Source organism: Camarhynchus parvulus, chromosome 15 (genome assembly GCF_901933205.1).
Source record: "Camarhynchus parvulus chromosome 15, STF_HiC, whole genome shotgun sequence".
Taxonomy (NCBI): Eukaryota; Metazoa; Chordata; class Aves; order Passeriformes; family Thraupidae; genus Camarhynchus; species Camarhynchus parvulus.
In genome coordinates, this window is record NC_044585.1 from 41694 (window position 1) to 57647 (window position 15954).

At 43.3% G+C, this 15954-nt stretch overlaps 1 protein-coding gene across 3 annotated transcripts in view; it reads right to left on the reverse strand.

The window, feature by feature from the left end:
* Positions 1-15954, reverse strand: part of MORC2 (MORC family CW-type zinc finger 2) — a 49939-nt gene that overhangs the window by 23751 nt on the left and 10234 nt on the right. For 2 of the 3 annotated variants that reach the window (XR_004061143.1, XM_030958670.1), the window contains exons 5-9: positions 8195-8285; positions 6609-6717; positions 5254-5413; positions 5061-5172; positions 3699-3824 (exon numbers count right to left, since the gene is read on the reverse strand). Coding sequence is in view for 2 of the 3 variants with exons in the window: in XM_030958670.1 (XP_030814530.1) it covers positions 3699-3824; positions 5061-5172; positions 5254-5413; positions 6609-6717; positions 8195-8285 (598 nt within the window). In the remaining variant the exon portion in view is untranslated. The remainder of the gene's footprint in view (positions 1-3698; positions 3825-5060; positions 5173-5253; positions 5414-6608; positions 6718-8194; positions 8286-15954) is intronic. The other variant, XM_030958671.1, reaches the window with a different exon arrangement.

Genomic DNA, 15954 nt, shown 5'->3' on the forward strand with positions numbered 1-15954 from the left:
AGCTTGTTTCACCTGCCCTGTATGCTAACATGCCAAACACAGATCCAAATTCACTGACTGCTGCAGAGTGAAAGATTGGTGTTCGTGAGGCAGAAGCTCATGAATGTGTATAACCTCCAAGCAAATCACAAGGAAAGATGACACCTAGGACAAGCAGAGCCTGCAGGAACTCAGATCACCTTAAGACATGAGGGTTTGGATATACCAAGAGGAAAATCCCATCCCAAATGGATGGGATTAAATTTTCCAGTATTTAGCTAAAGCAAAAGCCACTAGAAATGCTGTTTTTACAGAGAGGCAAAAACAAACAGAGATGTAACACTTGACTGACCAACTGATTGGAATCACATTTAGATCCTAATGAGAGACAAAATTCCCCCCAAATGCAGATAAACTGTCAGGATTTATGAGAAATAACCTTGTACTTATGAAAAGTTTTGTTTAGGTTTGTTTCTGTAGGTGAGCACACATGGTACTGACATCAGACATAATCTCACCAACAGGAATCCTTTGCTCCCAAATCTAGAAAATTAATACCACAAGCACAGTTCCCTGAAATACATTTTCCCGGAAATACCTCTTCTGCTATTTTAAAGGATTTCCTCCCTGGGGAAAAAGCAGGCAAGTGCTAAGATTTCCAGAAATCACAGTTGGTGATTTCATCACGTCAGGAGTTAAAGAGTCAGGATTTTGGTGGCGTCATCTCTAACCTATGTAAGGTTGATTAAAGCTATCTGGGGCCAGGAGACAGTAGACTCTGAAAACCAGGCTGCTTTCAACATGTTGCCATAACTACATTACTCCACCCACACCTGCCTGAATTCCAAGGAAAAAATAAAAAGACAGAGAAGTAGAGCAAAGCTGAATTATCTCCCCATGCCCAGCTCAGCAGGCAGGGCAGCACCTGGGGGTACCGTAGGGACAGCACTCCTTTGCTGTAGGGAACACTGTAAGTAACTGTCGGATGTCCTAGATGATGGCACTGTGAAACCATCACGACCTTCAAGACACTCATTCCAACTGCCTTGGAGTGTCCTTGTGGAGGCACAGGCCTTGCATGTGGCCTGGCTATTTCTATCTGCACAGCCCATATTGCTAAACAAGCTCCAACAGGTACCGGGGAAGAGATGGAAGCAATCCTTGAGGAGACACAGGCCACTCCCAGGGAAGCTGGGAATGTGGCAACACAGCCGCAAAGGCTGGTGAAAGATCCACACAAAACCAGACAGCCCCTGCCACCAGGATGTTATCAGCTACAGAAAGGTGAGGAGAAGCCTCTCCCACAGAAACATGGGTGGTGACGAAGGGAAAACAAATGTCCTGCTCAGGAGATGCACTGTCATTCCTGAAAATCAGTGCAAGGGCTGCAAAACCTTTTTTCAGTAAAGGCACTTACATACCCTAAATCCACAGTGGATTTCTATTCATTGTCCACAAACACCAACACTGGAACCTGCAGACAAGCCACTGTACAGGCTTTTCCTTCAGAGATAAAGGCAACCTGAGTGACAGCAGGAGGGAGGCCCCTCTGAAAGAAAGAGCCCTTCACATGTCCCAGACAAGCACACCAGCTACTCAGGCTGTAAGGCAGCAGCACTTCCACTGTCTGTTCTCCATCCCTTTGCTTGACCAGGAAGGTTCAGGATTTACCTGGCGCAGGCTACTGGGCCAAAAACACAGCCATGCTAAAGAGCTGAGCATCGCTGCTACATTTGCTGACCCCAAAGGAGCACCATAATGGAGGTCCCTTCCCTGTGCACTCACACACAAAACAATGCTGGCACAAATGCAAGGGATTAACCCAGTATTACTCTGCAGAGCACTCAAAGCCTAGTAGATAAATGGGGATGCTGAGCTCTGGCTTCAGCTCTAAAGGGAAAGCGAGGGCATAAGTGACCCTTTTCAGCAGGTTCAGGGAGAAAAATGTAAAAAAACCCTACACCTATGGCAGTAAAAGCAAAGTAACCACTTTCAGAGCGGACTGATTTACTGGTTTTCCCTTTAGAAAGAGCCACCCAAGGCAGATTTGAGTTCTCCTGAGGAAAAAGACAGCTTCCTCAACCTGCCCAGGGCACAGCGTGGCATCTACCCCAAGAGCAGTGCTGGCTCTCAGAACCCACAGTAAAGGCTTTGATGGTTTGTCCTGATGGCCACGCAGCTTCTAGAGCCCAAAGCTGGCATTGGGAAGTCCAGCCAGAAGGGAGCAGTCTGGACAGTCTCCAGAGAGGCCCAGTAAAGCCACTATGATTGCCACAAGACTGAGAAGATTTACACTGTGCTCTGCAGGGAGGCCTTGCAGTCTTTACTGCTCTGTTGCAGGAATGGGGACTTTAAATGTAAATGTCTTTACAATGTTCAGGAATTTGTACTGGCCTATCACTATAAGCAGATCTACAGGAGTTTGCTCAGCTGTGGCACAAGCAGATCTGTAAGATACACCTGCCACCAGCACTCATCAGCTTGGGGCTCCTTAGAATAGACTACTGACCACTTGAAGAAGAAGACACTAAGGTAAATGAACATCTGGGGTGACCTGGGACACCTAATATTGTCATGACGCTGACAGCATCACCCACAATGATGGCATCCTGTCTATAAGTCTCGCAAGAAGCTTGTCTCTGATGAGACAAAAATCTGTGTCCTCCCCCGGTTTCTCTCCCTAGTACTTTTGATGAACTACAGCACAAGCAGAAGCAGCACAAGGCCCTCACATGTAGATAAAACACAGTCAAAAATACAGAAATCCAGAGATTCTCTACCCAGTAAATCAAGATTTACAGTGGCAAGTTCCCTGCCTTCTGCAGGGAAACAACTGGCCTGGCCAGCATGAGGAGCAGTGGGTGTGTAACATTCTTTTATTTTGGTCAGCTTTCTGATACCATTTCCCACAGTCTCATGTAAGGAACTGAGGAAGCCTAAGTTAAAAACCAGCCAGGCTCTTCAGTCACTATTAGTGGTGTGACACTGGCCTGTGGCTGCTAACAGCGCCTAGTAGGCTGAGCAAGCCCAAAATGCTATACTAAAAAATCCACAAATACTCTACAAAATTACTACTATTTGATTCAAATAAATTATGCCAGAGTATCTAGAATGCAGACTGTGTGCTCCCAGAGAGAGTCCGCCTCAAGCAGACTGAAATACAGGTCTCCCTTTCCCCTCCTATCCCAGTAACCTTTTCCAGTCTCTCTTCAGCCAACTGACAGCACACCCCAGTTCACGGTCACATTTTTTGTTTAAGGAAATCTAAAAGGAACATAGGCAAAGCTTTTTCTCAATCTCTATTCAAACCCAGATTAGCTACATATAAAAGCAACTGTTTCAAAGCACTCGGTCTAGTTTCTTTTTGGAAATAATCCTAACACCCACCATATGTATTTCCTTCTGCTCAACAACAACATAGTTACCCAACAGTTTTGTACTAATATAGTATTTCATACAACCAGGATCTTAATTTCTTTGTTTTCTCTGAAAGGGAGCCAAATTGCACCAATGACTCATGCAACTTTCAAAGGCATTCAATTTTCCGCGATGTATCTCTCTTCCCATGATGTCAACACCACATGCCATTCTCTTATGGTCTGATTCTGTGGCGTTAGGGTTAGGAATGGAATTATGCAGGATACACCTGGAGAGCAAAACACCACACCTCTAACTCCAAATGGTTCCACAGACCCACAGATCTTGGATCCAACACTTACCTTGGCTTGTAGAGGGAGCATGAGAGTCGTTTGGTTTGTACTTTGTGTCCATTGATGAAGATCCTCATCCTGGGATCAATATAAAGCACAGCAGCATAGGCACGGAAGGAGCGGCGCTCCGGCTTGCTGCAAGAGAGACGTCTACTTCAGAATATGCCCAAGAGATACCCTTAGCAAAACAGACAGGTGAAAGAAAAGGTCTTTCTGTTTTAATTACCATGAAGCTACATTAAGTAAAGCTTTTCTTTAAATTTTTTTGACCTACGTCTTCTCCAGACTCTTTGTTGAGCTGTTCATCATAACTACTGCTACAAGAAACTGATACTCGTGTTACTGCAACCTGAAGAGGGAGTTTGAATACGTCTGGATAATAATGGCCAAAGCTATAAACTGGCCTATTTAACACTAAAAGTGTACCCACCTACCCAGAGTGTTTCCACCCTTCAGTGAGTCAGTGGTACACTGCCTCAGAACCTGCACTACTCACTGACACACATGGTACCACAATATCAGAAAGAAGAGGCAGTGATCAGCGGCAATCACGCCTGCCTTATAAACAGGCATTAAAGATGCTGAGAACCCTCGGAGGGCCGCAAGGAATTTGCTCAGTAATATCACTCTAATACATAGACAGAGCTGCTTTACAGGGTCTGAAACTTCCTATGGAAAATTCAAGCACTGCAGAGGAGAAGCATGTAATCTCATCAAAAACATAAAGCTTGCTAGGTGTGCCCATGGAGTTCTGGGACTTAACCAAGCATTTGGCTCATTTCAGCTCAGTTTTTTGTTTTCAGGTTACAGGTGATCAACTCAGCAAACACTCAGCTCTCTCTAAACAGGGGCCTGTGCTCTTCCAGCTGCCCTTTGAGCACATCCTTCTTGCCCCTCTACAGGAAGAAGTGCTCCATGACAGATGTGATGATACACCCCACCTGCCTTCCATACTATCCACCCCCAGAGGCTGACTTGTGCAGCACCTCACATTTTGCCACAAAACTGAACAGCAATTTGGGAGCAGCACTAACTCACAACCAGCTCTCATTCTGATGAAAACATCTTTGATAGGTGTATAAAATTAAACATAAAGCTTAGAGCTCCTTTTTTTATGGCTCCTAAAGGACACTGAGTTTTCTGCTTTGGCTAAGCTGAGATCAGCCATTGCAGGCATTCACCCCAAACACAGCCACAACACCCATGGGCTGACACACACATGTACCCCAAATAGCTTAAGAACAAACTACAGATCTTCTAAATTCCCTAATTCACTACAAAATGAGAATCTTAAAAAAAACCCATGCACACAGTATATAGCCAAACCCTACACTAAATTTGATCAAGGCCTGTTACACCAGTCACACTTACGTTCCCTCTGGGGGTGTTTCTGCCATCTGAATATCTTGAGGGTCAGAAGTCACATCCAGCTCTGGCTCTCCATTATCCATTAGTTTGAGGTTAAAGATGACCACCAGAGTGCCTGAGAAAGTAACAAGTCAACCAGGTGAATCCCAACCAAACCCCAAATATCTCACTTGTGACCTGCACCATCCACATGTACCTTTCTCACCACGTATCTTATTGAACTGGTCCATCACTTCCCATTCTGATTTGAAAGGGGAATACTTGTAAATGAGCTCCGTCTCAATAGCAAATTTCTCCATGTTGTCCGTCAGGGGTTCACGGCTCCGTGCATTCCAGGTGGGTAGGGGAACGATGACCTGCAAATCCCATTGTATTGAGAGTGACTCAGGCTCTCCCACTCCAGTCAGCCCCTCCTGCAGGTCATGGTCCAGTGACTTACACCTCCTGACAGCCCCCTAAGTCACCAGGAGAGGCCTTTCCAGCTCTTCAGTAGTTTGCATGTCTGTCAAATACTCACAGACCCTCTTTGCCAGCCTCTGAGCTGCCTTCTCAACACACCAGTCTCAGAGTGAACCATTCCCAAGTTACATGTATGGTACTGGCTATTCACATTCTCAATTGCTTTTTTTCCCCTTCTCATGTAGCAACTTTCATAATACTAAAAAAAAAAACACTTTGGCTTAATTCCTCTCTTGAACTCAGATATCCTTCACTCATATTTATCCTGATCTCAGTCTTTGATTTTTTAAAGGATGCTAGCAAGGTGGTTTCTGCCATGTAGAGTAAAAATATAGACAGAATTATAAACTGCAGCTGCACATCAAAGACACAAATCCCATCCCAGAACTGTGGTCAAGCCAAAAAAGTAGCCTGAGCTGCTGTGGGAATTAGACTTACTTTACTCTTCCCAACCTGCTTCAGTTATGGCTACCAGCATGCACTGACCCTCCCCAGCTTCACCCTTCAATCCCTCCCTCATACCAGAAGATGCTTTCTGAGATACCACCCCAGTGCAAATTTAAATTATCAACCTTGCCTGGAACAACAATGCCTGAGTTATCTATAAAAAATATACAAGTTTTTCATAGGTAGAACTATACTGACTTTTTATTAAAAATCAAAAATATCTGTAAGAAGATACACCTGCAGTTAATGACCCATGGGTAGCAACTTCAAACATCTTTAGTTCTCTACACAAAATCAAATCAGCACAGTAAAATTAAATACATCTCAAACTCAAATTTTGTGGGAAAAGAAAAATGCAAGATATCTGGGCATGTCCTGAACTTAGCATAAGCACACCTTTAAGTGACTGAAATAAGCCCTTCAAACTTGCTCTACTCTAGAGACTTCTGAATTAGAATTAAAACCAAAAGGAAAAAAAATGTGTTGACTTTGCAGAAGCCCTACAGCATAATGCTAAAAGAAAACCATACACTGATCCCACCAGAGTCACAAACAGCCCTGAGACAGACTCTTCTGTAAGAGGTAGGCAAGTTCAGATGAGGCAGCATTCACTATATTAGTTCATTACAAGAAGCACATGCAAACCTCGTCGATGCCTTCTTCCTCATGGAACGTCCGTGATAAGAGGAGGCAAGTCATGGTGTTATCTTTCTTTGTGAACAGGATAAAATCCTTCCCAATCCGCATGGAACCCCTGTAGGCAGAAGTCACACTGTGTGTTACACCTGATGCACCATACTGTTCAGAATGCAGGCCACATTACTGAGCTTTCTTCCCATTATGTTCAGTTATGAGATGCCAAAACCAGGTTAGGCAGAAGGACTGAAACAGCAACTATCATTTCTCACTAAACACCTCATTCCTTTCAGAAGGCATATCAATCTGGGCATTTTCACAATGTTTCAAAACATTTAACACCAGTCACAATTAAAAGGCGCACAGCATTGCAGACTCATACTATGTAGAAAGTTTAAACAGAAATTTTAAAAAATTTGAAAGACAACTGAGGTGAGATGTGACAATAACCTTCAAATCTCTGAGCAGAAATGTCAGTGAGAAAGCAAGCACATGCCTCATTTGACTGTATCCAGAATCAAGTGCAGCAGTCTGGAGACAGAAAATTCGTTTCCTAACCTAACTAAAGCCTTACTGACACTTCAGCTAAGGCAGCTTAGCAGCTTGTTGTCACAAAAAGGGACAGTCCCTTCCTTCTCCTCACTCTCCTAAGTTATCCTGTTACCAAGCTCATGCAAAACACCTTAACAGGTAACAATTAACATTGCATCGAAAGAAGTATTGATGTTATGGCAGCGCATTTCTCTTCAGACTGCCTTAAGTCCATACCACAGCAATTCCACAACCTACCTTTCGCATATGCTGAGGCTTCAGGCAGCATTTCTCTGATGTAATAAAGTACACCTCTTGCTCAAGGTTAAGAAAGGACAGACATCTCTCCTGGAAGCATACAGTCAGGATCTGGGATCTGTCCTGCACTGTAGCTGAACCGACAGTGTCTCAAGATCCCCTAATTTTTCCCCCCAGGTTACTGAGTCCCACTGATTTCCCAATAGGATGCATATAATCAAGGCACATGGGTGAGCACAAAGCAGAACAGAGTAAGTCACAAAGCCCTGCAACTCTTCCAAAGACACAGCAAACTTCTTCCTCTTTCCTAGCAAATCCACTCCAACCGCTGTTGTGCTCCTGGCACTTAATCCTACCCCTCCTCTCATTGCTTCCATCATTCCCCTTCTCCCTGCATTAGTTTGGTTTGAGAACAAAAAGAAATGGTTTAAGTCCATCTGCCTTGCACCAGATAACTTTCCTGTTGGGAGGCTGAAGCACTATTTTGCTGCCTGACTGTAACAGGGAGATGATCGTTTTCTTTCCAGCTCTTCCGTTATTTTCCCCAAGCTCTTACCTGTACCCTCTGCCTTGTGCAAACATAGTCCCAAATCACTGTTGTCAGCTGTACAGAGCCTTCTTGGCCACTGGAAAACTACAGCAGATGTTGAGAGAGCTCCTGTCTACCAAAGCAGGGGATCTTAGAGTTCATCTGCTTTTTTTTTTTTTTTCTGGGAAGAAAGCTATACACCTCTGAGCAAAAAGTACATCGATCATCTGGACTATGACCTCCCCAACCTCAGGAGGCTGGCTCTTGTTGTACCTACGATTTCAAGCCGTTTCCATACTGCCCAATTTGAGTGGACTCAGGTGATCGCTTGGCTGATTTACCAAACTGGATAACACTGGCAGCTTCATCTGCAACAAGAAACAGGGAACAGAAAAGGCTTATTTCAGTGTACAGACACACACAGACACATATTTTAGATAAAGAAGGAAGGTAACTTCTTCACCACTGGAAATAGTCCAGAAAAGAGGCCAGAAGCCCAAGCTGAAGCTGCATCCTGAAGCTGTACCACAGAGCCCTGTGAGACACATACTGCTTGAGGGCACTGATGTTACCAGAAGATCTGTGCAGGTGCCATGATGCTGACAGAAAAGAGTTTTAGGTTTCAGTCTAGTTCATTGTCCCATCTGAACTGCATGAAGACATTTCTTTTTGCAAAAGGAAAAAAAAATCCACAAAAATAATCTATTGTGTCCATCACAGTTGTCAATTCTTATAAATTAAGACCCTAGGATGCAGTGGGTCTGTTGTATCCCATATCCCACTGACACCACACACTTGAGAGCACTGGCACTAGAGCATAAGTCAGGACTATTAAAAAGGTCAGAAATCCAGAATAAACACTGCTATTTCTTCATAGTGCTGAACTTAACACTCTGGTTAATTAAAGCACTAGTAGGACACAAGCTAACTTTGGCAGCAGATTGCTGGACCCCTGGCAGCAGGACAGCTAGGGAGAAAGTCAACACAAGCAGGTCCTACAGCAATTAGCAGAGGATTTCATTAGCGCAGGACAAAATGAAAGGACACAATGGCTTTACAGCACAGAGGGTCTGTCATTTTTAGTTCCAGCCTTTCTATTGTTCAAGGGATAAAGACTTTTAACATCATCCCTAGGACAGATTCCTTTCCCTTCCCCCAAGAGATAATAATCATTTCACCAGAGTTTACTGGGAGAAATAAAGTTCCAGAGATAAGGAACACAAAGTGCCTTACTGTGAGGGCTAAAAACAAATGCATACACACAAGCTATAAGGGAGCACAAGACATCACTCACCCCACCAGGCAACTATGGGGAGGCTGAGCCCATGGACAAGCTAGATTTCAGCATGCAGGAGACACACAGGCCTATCAGCATTGACCAGTTTTACAGTAAAATATTCAGTACTAACACCATTGGTATGACATGACATCACTGAGCTGGTGTCAGAACACCATTTTCAGTTGAAACTATATTCACACTTCAAGACACAAATACAGGAGAACAACTGCACAAACACCTTGCTGCCTAAACTGCAGTTGTTCTCAATGGAACTCCACAGCTATTCCACAAACAGCTTTGGATTGGATAAGGGTACCTCTACCTTCCCTTCAGCCTACTGTAATATTTTCTAGCCAAAGAAAGAAAACACTCGAATGTCTTGTATTTGAGATCTGGCTAAGGATGTTGGTAATAATCATCATCATCACCATTATCATCCAATTGATGATGATCATCATAATCTAATTATTATTACTCTAACTACTATTACTGTGTTATTTTTAAAGCCTGGTAAGGAAAGTAGATACAGGATATTAAAAAGAGAAGGACTATTGGAATCATTTTGCTCCACAAACATTTTTCAGTAACTATTTTCAAGAAACTTTTAGAAAGCCTGAAGAGGGTAAAGAGTAATTATCCGAAGCACTTCTCCTCTCAGGAAAGGTGACCAGATAGTTTATCACTCAATGCTGGACGTCTGAAACCACCCTATTATGACTCCTCTTTCAGGTCAGAGGGATGAAGGTGATGCTGAGCAGAGGGGAATGTGAGGCAGCACCTCTCTCCAAGCTGTCTTTAGGAGAGATTTAATATTTATATCCTCCCAAGAATCAAGACAAAATTTTTTTTCCCCAGCTCTTTATAGGCTCTGGAGGGTGTTTCTACTTAAGGCTATTTTTGTCACACTATTTTTGTTTTGTTGTGCCTCAGAGTTACTGGATTTAAAAAAGCCAAACTCCCCAGCAAGAAAAATAGAGAAGGGAGATCTATGCAAAACAAAGAAGAGAAAAAACACGCTGAAGAAATTCACTCAAGATGGTCAAGATGGCAGGATTTAATTAATTACCTGGGGGAAATTAGCCTAAAGCCAAGTTGAACTTTCCTGAGGATAGGGGAACAAGGGAAAAGCTGCGAGGTCCTTTGTGATTGTAACAAACACAGGACACCAACCCCACATGGGGCAATGACTGGAAACAGACAGTGATTGACAAATCGCTTTGATATATGTTCCTGCAATTTGTTTTAAAAATCTGTTAACTTTATAGGAAACATCAATGTTTAGGTTAAAGATTTAACCTTAAACAAGGTTAAAGAGACATCTTCTCCTGAGAATTGTGTAGATTGCTCCCCTGAAAGTGGCCCCCAAGAGTCACTGTCCACACACACAAGTGTGTACACACTCTAAAGTAGGAGTTGGAGTTCCAGCTAAACATTGTTCCTCACCATTGTGAGCCTTGGATAAACAATACAAATACAAATAAATTTTAATTTATTTTAATTGTAATAAATTTTAATTTATTAATTTGTATTTTAAATACAAATAAAGCGACTACTAAAACACTGAAGAGCAAATACTATATACTAAAATACTAATAATGCAACCAACACACTACTACTTAATTAACTGCTTCCATTAAAACAAAAGCTGTTTTGAGCTTCCAAACTTCAAAAACACAGCTGAAAAACAGCAAGACTTGATATATTTGCTTCAATCTCTCAAAAAGCAACGGAACAAGCCCTCGTAAAAAGTATTAGAAGCCAGACAAGGCAGGTAACTGGGCCAAGTCTGCAGAGATTTATAAAGGCAAGTAACACCTGACTGATTTGGTCACCTTCTACAAGGCAGCACTTCCTGTCCTTATGGAGACAGTAGTGGGTGTTGTTTGGCTGGACTTCAACGAAATGCTTGACACAGTTTAACACAGCCTGTTCCTGGACAAACTGGGGAGACACAGACCAGGCAAGTGGTAAACAAAACAAGTAGGGACCTGGCTCATGGGTCATGTTCAGAAGTGATCATCGATGGTTTTCACTCCAGCTGGCAGGCTATCACAAGCAGAGACCCCAGGGACTGATGCTGTGCCCCATATTGCTCAACATCTCCATACAGGATCTGGACAGTGGGGGTACTTTTGAACCCTCACCAGCTTCACTGATGGCGGTAAACTGGAATGCTTTCTTAGAGACCCGGACTGGCTGAAATAGTGGGCAAGATTGTGTCTGAAGTTCAAGGGAACTGTGAAGTCCTGCATCCAGGATTAAATAACCTAAGAGCCCAGCACAGACTGGAATCTGCAGGTTGGGAGGAACTGCCTTGCTGGAAGCATCCTGGTAGATAACAAGCTGAGTATGATCCAGCAGTGTCCCACAACAGCAATTGAAGCAAACAGGATCCTGGACTGTATCCACAGGGACATTGCCAAAGAGATGGAAATGTGATTAGCCCACTCAGCTTTGTGTTTGTCAGGCCCCACCTGTTGTACTGTGCCCAGTTCTGTCTCCTCAATTCAGGAAAGATGCAGACAGCCTGAACAGGGTGCAAAGGAGATGATCAGAGGGCTGCAGAAACTACCCGATGAGAAGAACTAGCTCTCCTTCCTTGAGAAGAGAGGGCCCAGGGGGAATCTCATTATAATACTACAGTACTTGAAAGGTAGCTACAAAGGCTACCCTTCCCTAGGAGCCACATGAAAAAGAGGCAAGAGATACAAGTTGCACTGGGAGAGGTTTCTTCTTAAAATAAATACGAAATTTTTTAGAGATCAATCAGTCATTTAATCAATCACTAGAACAACTCCCCCAGGTGTGTGGTGGAGTCCCCCATCACTGGAGAGACAGGGTGCTAAATCATCTATTCCCTTGCCCATGAAAGGCTGGAACAAATCTTTGAGGTACTTTCCAACCTGAGCACTTCTGCGATGAAAATGCCAGTTAGAGACTTATTTTCTTCAATTGCTTAAGAATAAAACTACAGACACTTCCTAAACTAGTTGTTATACTTTCTCAACCTACAAGTTGATTCATTGAATCATTCAACCTGTATTTTGATTCTTTAAATTCATGCATTACTTTCAGAGCCAGGCATTAGGTAAAATTTCAAGCCTGAGTAGTGATTTCACCGATAGTATGAGAAATGTGATGTGCTGCATGAAATCTATTGTTTGGTTTTCTATGGACTCCTATGTAGTTCCTTACAAAAGAGTCAAAGTTTTGAACCAGTACTATTATTCTGTGTTGGGGGCAGAGGGTATTTACTGGAGAATAATATATTTATTAATACTGGAAATTAGAAAAAGGTTCTTCACCAAAAGGGTGATCAGGCACTGGAACAGACTCCTCAGGGCAGTGGTCATGGTCTCAAGCCTGACAGAGCCCCAAGAGCATTTGGACAACTCTCTTAGGCACAGCACACCCCAAAATCCCACCCTTCTAACTCAGAAGATTCTATAATTTTGATACGTCTATGCAAGACATGATGGTTCCTTTGAAAAGAGCTGTCCTGTAACATCACTGAATCCTTGGACCTTATGATAACTCATGACTACCAATGTGAGATGTTTCCAGCTTGAATACAAATGTTTTTTGATCTTGAGACCACACAACCCAGAGTGATCATTAAGAGCGCCAATGCAGTGAGTACTGAATGCAACTGCAGCAGGAATCACTTGACAAACATCCCTAATTTTTAGAAATGAGGAGTTGTCATTTGGCTTGCTAATCAGAAGCCATCAGAGAGAGCACTCAAATCTGACCAACTGTCTCACTATACCCTTCCATTTTCAGAGCCTGCCAGACAAATCTAGAATTGCCCAAGACAGAACAAGACCAAAGAGAACAGCAACAAGACAGAGTAACACAAACTGTTACTGGGACAGTTAACTTGAGCCCTTCAGCTCTTCCCTCCATTTAGAAGTGCCCAGATGCAACTGGGTTTATTCACTCATAATCCCCAGATGGCGCCCCATCCAGCCTTCCAAGCCATACTTTCAGTTGACTTGGGAAGATCCCATGCTAGCATGGGCTACAACAGCACTACAGCAAGTCATGGAGGTATTCTTTTTAACATGCCAGCTTTATGTACAATAAAAATAATTTTAATTGAAGTTATCATGCACAAAAACAAAACACTCCCAAGATCCATGATTTCTGTTGAAGCAAAGTCTGTATTGAGGGAGAAAAGTCCAATAAAAAGTTTTCTGCTGACATCTTTTAAAGTCAGATAGGAGATCTTCAGGATATCTTTAAAACTGGTAAACCCTACATTATGAGAAATTAAAATTCATATCCCTACAGCTAGGGATGGAACCAGAGAGCCCCATGCAGCGAGTTTGAATGAAAGACTCTCCTTAGCTGCTTCTGTCCATGCTGACAGGCAAATGGTGCAGCACACAGAGCTTCCACCTGGCTGCCCTTGGTCCAGCATCAAGACAGTCAAAGGACCTAAATTACATGGTATTTTCTATATACAATGCATAGCACTGTGAAGCATCCCTGCAAGGCACAGTACCTGCCAATCTTCTCCACTAAGCATTTCAGGCTATCAGGATAAAACTCTTCAACATTCAGCTGAAAGATTAGTCAAAAGAAGCCACTTAATAGCTGTCCTAGGTAACCCAAATATTATCGTATTTCATATCCATCTGTGCTCAAAATTGAAAGTCACTTTAAGACCCAGCGGTGCAGCCAGAATTAGAACCACAGGGATGGGAACAGGTGAGTGTCAAGCTCTGTCAAGTCAAGGCATTCAGGCAGACCTTCGTCTCTCCCCTCATAGCTTTTGCTCAAGGCAGAGGCTCTGCTTTGGGGTTTTTTTTCCTCTGTTTCTCTCTGACCTCCAGAGGGGGTTGTTTCAGGTGGGTTTTCTGTGCTCACAACAGTAGCAACTGTTGCTACAAAATGGGACGGTGCATGTCATAACCAAAAACTGTTTCAGACTGAATTTTGCAACATCTGTCTGCAGCTGTAGCAAGGTACTAGGAGGAGTGAAGAGGCCCCAGTCCCTGCAGCTGCGTGCAGGTGCCAGGAGCAGCCAGGTGACACAAGGAGTCACAGAGTCTGAGCCACTTTGGCTGGCTGCCCTGCCATCCTCCGCCAAGATGAAGGTGAAGTCCTTCCAGAGGTTCTAGACCTTGACCAAGTACCAGCAGTCAGAGCATATCAGTCGCAAACACCAATGGAGCTGCTGCCACCAGACAGTTAAGAGGGAGGGCTGCCCTCCCTTTGTCTTGTTGTGCGGAGAGAAAAAAAACTCTACAACTCTGTAAAAGTCATAAAGCCCGGTATGTTTATTTACAGCGCTGGACGCATGCCAGAGAGACAGAGACTGCTCTCTTTCAAAGGGCATGCGCACCTTTGCAAACCCCAGCCCTTCCTTTTATCCCCCTTTCAAATGCATATGCATACAATTTCACAATAGGCTCATACATATTCATTTCTATGAATTTCGCAGTGACTTTTGCTGCTAATTTTCATTATCAGAAGGAATTTCTTGTGTCCCTGTCCTGTTCCTGCGGCGTCTCTGTTTTCATTTCACTGTCTCCTCTTTATCTTCTTGTTTTTTTATCGAAGCAGCTTTTCTCTTTGGCCTTAACTTGACACAGAAAAGCACCTTTTACCCTTTTTACTCTAGGGGGGATTTTACCATGCCTCAGTCTCCCCACACACAGTTGCCCATGGCAAGCATCACCTCGGGGGAAAGCTGTCACTGCCATTTTGAGTTTCTCTTGGTTCCCAGGGAGTCCATGACATTTAGCAATTTTGTATCTAGCGATTATTTACTGTTAGTTTGTACCTGCTGCTGTTTGGCTTGTTAGTAAACTGTTATTTTTTCACTTATTTTTACACATTTATTTCCTGTGGAAAGGGATTGGTTAAAACTAAGGGGATATAACTCATTTCAGAGCATCCCCCTTAAATTGTCTTAAACCAAGACAATAGCCAATACTTAAATCGCATTTTGTCACAAAACCAGCACAACAGAAGCAATAACTGTATAAAAGCTGCCATAAAATTCTGAAGCATTAGAACAGACACCTGGCGCCTTCCAGAAAAACACACAAGCAGAGAAGGTATTTTCCTCTCCCTGATCCTAAGAACTATCAGAAGGCCACACTTCAACCTCAGAGCTTTTTTTTGTGGATGGGGCTTTACTGTTTCCTTCAGCTAAATTGATGGCAGAAAAGTACTCTTGGGAGACCTGTTTAGCATCCTTAATCGTATTCCAAGGAATTTACAGAAGGTACCTAGAGTTCAAATCAAATTCCTTTATGGAAGTCACAAATCTGTGTATCAGAGCACAAATTAAATTTAATGAAATACTTCGTGTCTATATGGGTTTGGGCTGGCATAGAGTTCAATCTCTCCATGCTAACTTGCATGGGGCTGTATTTTAGAGAAGTGTTGGTAATACATGGTTTTCATTAGTGCTGAACACAGCTTACATCAAGGTCCTTTCTGCTTCTCAAACTGCACCACCAGCAAGCAGGGTGGGTTGCACAAGGACTTGGGAGGGGACAAGTCTGGGATGGCTGATCCCAACTGACCCAAGGGATTCCAGACAGTATCATAAAATCCCAGAATGGTTTGGATTAGAATGGGCCTTGAAGACCATCTGGTTCCACTCCCTGCCATGGGCAAAGACACCTTCTACTAGACCAGGTTGCTCCAAGCTTCATGCATCTTGGTGTAGCTAGCATTCACCAGATAAAGCTGGGGAAGTAGGAGGAAGACAGGCATGTGTGACCTTGCAGCATTTGCCT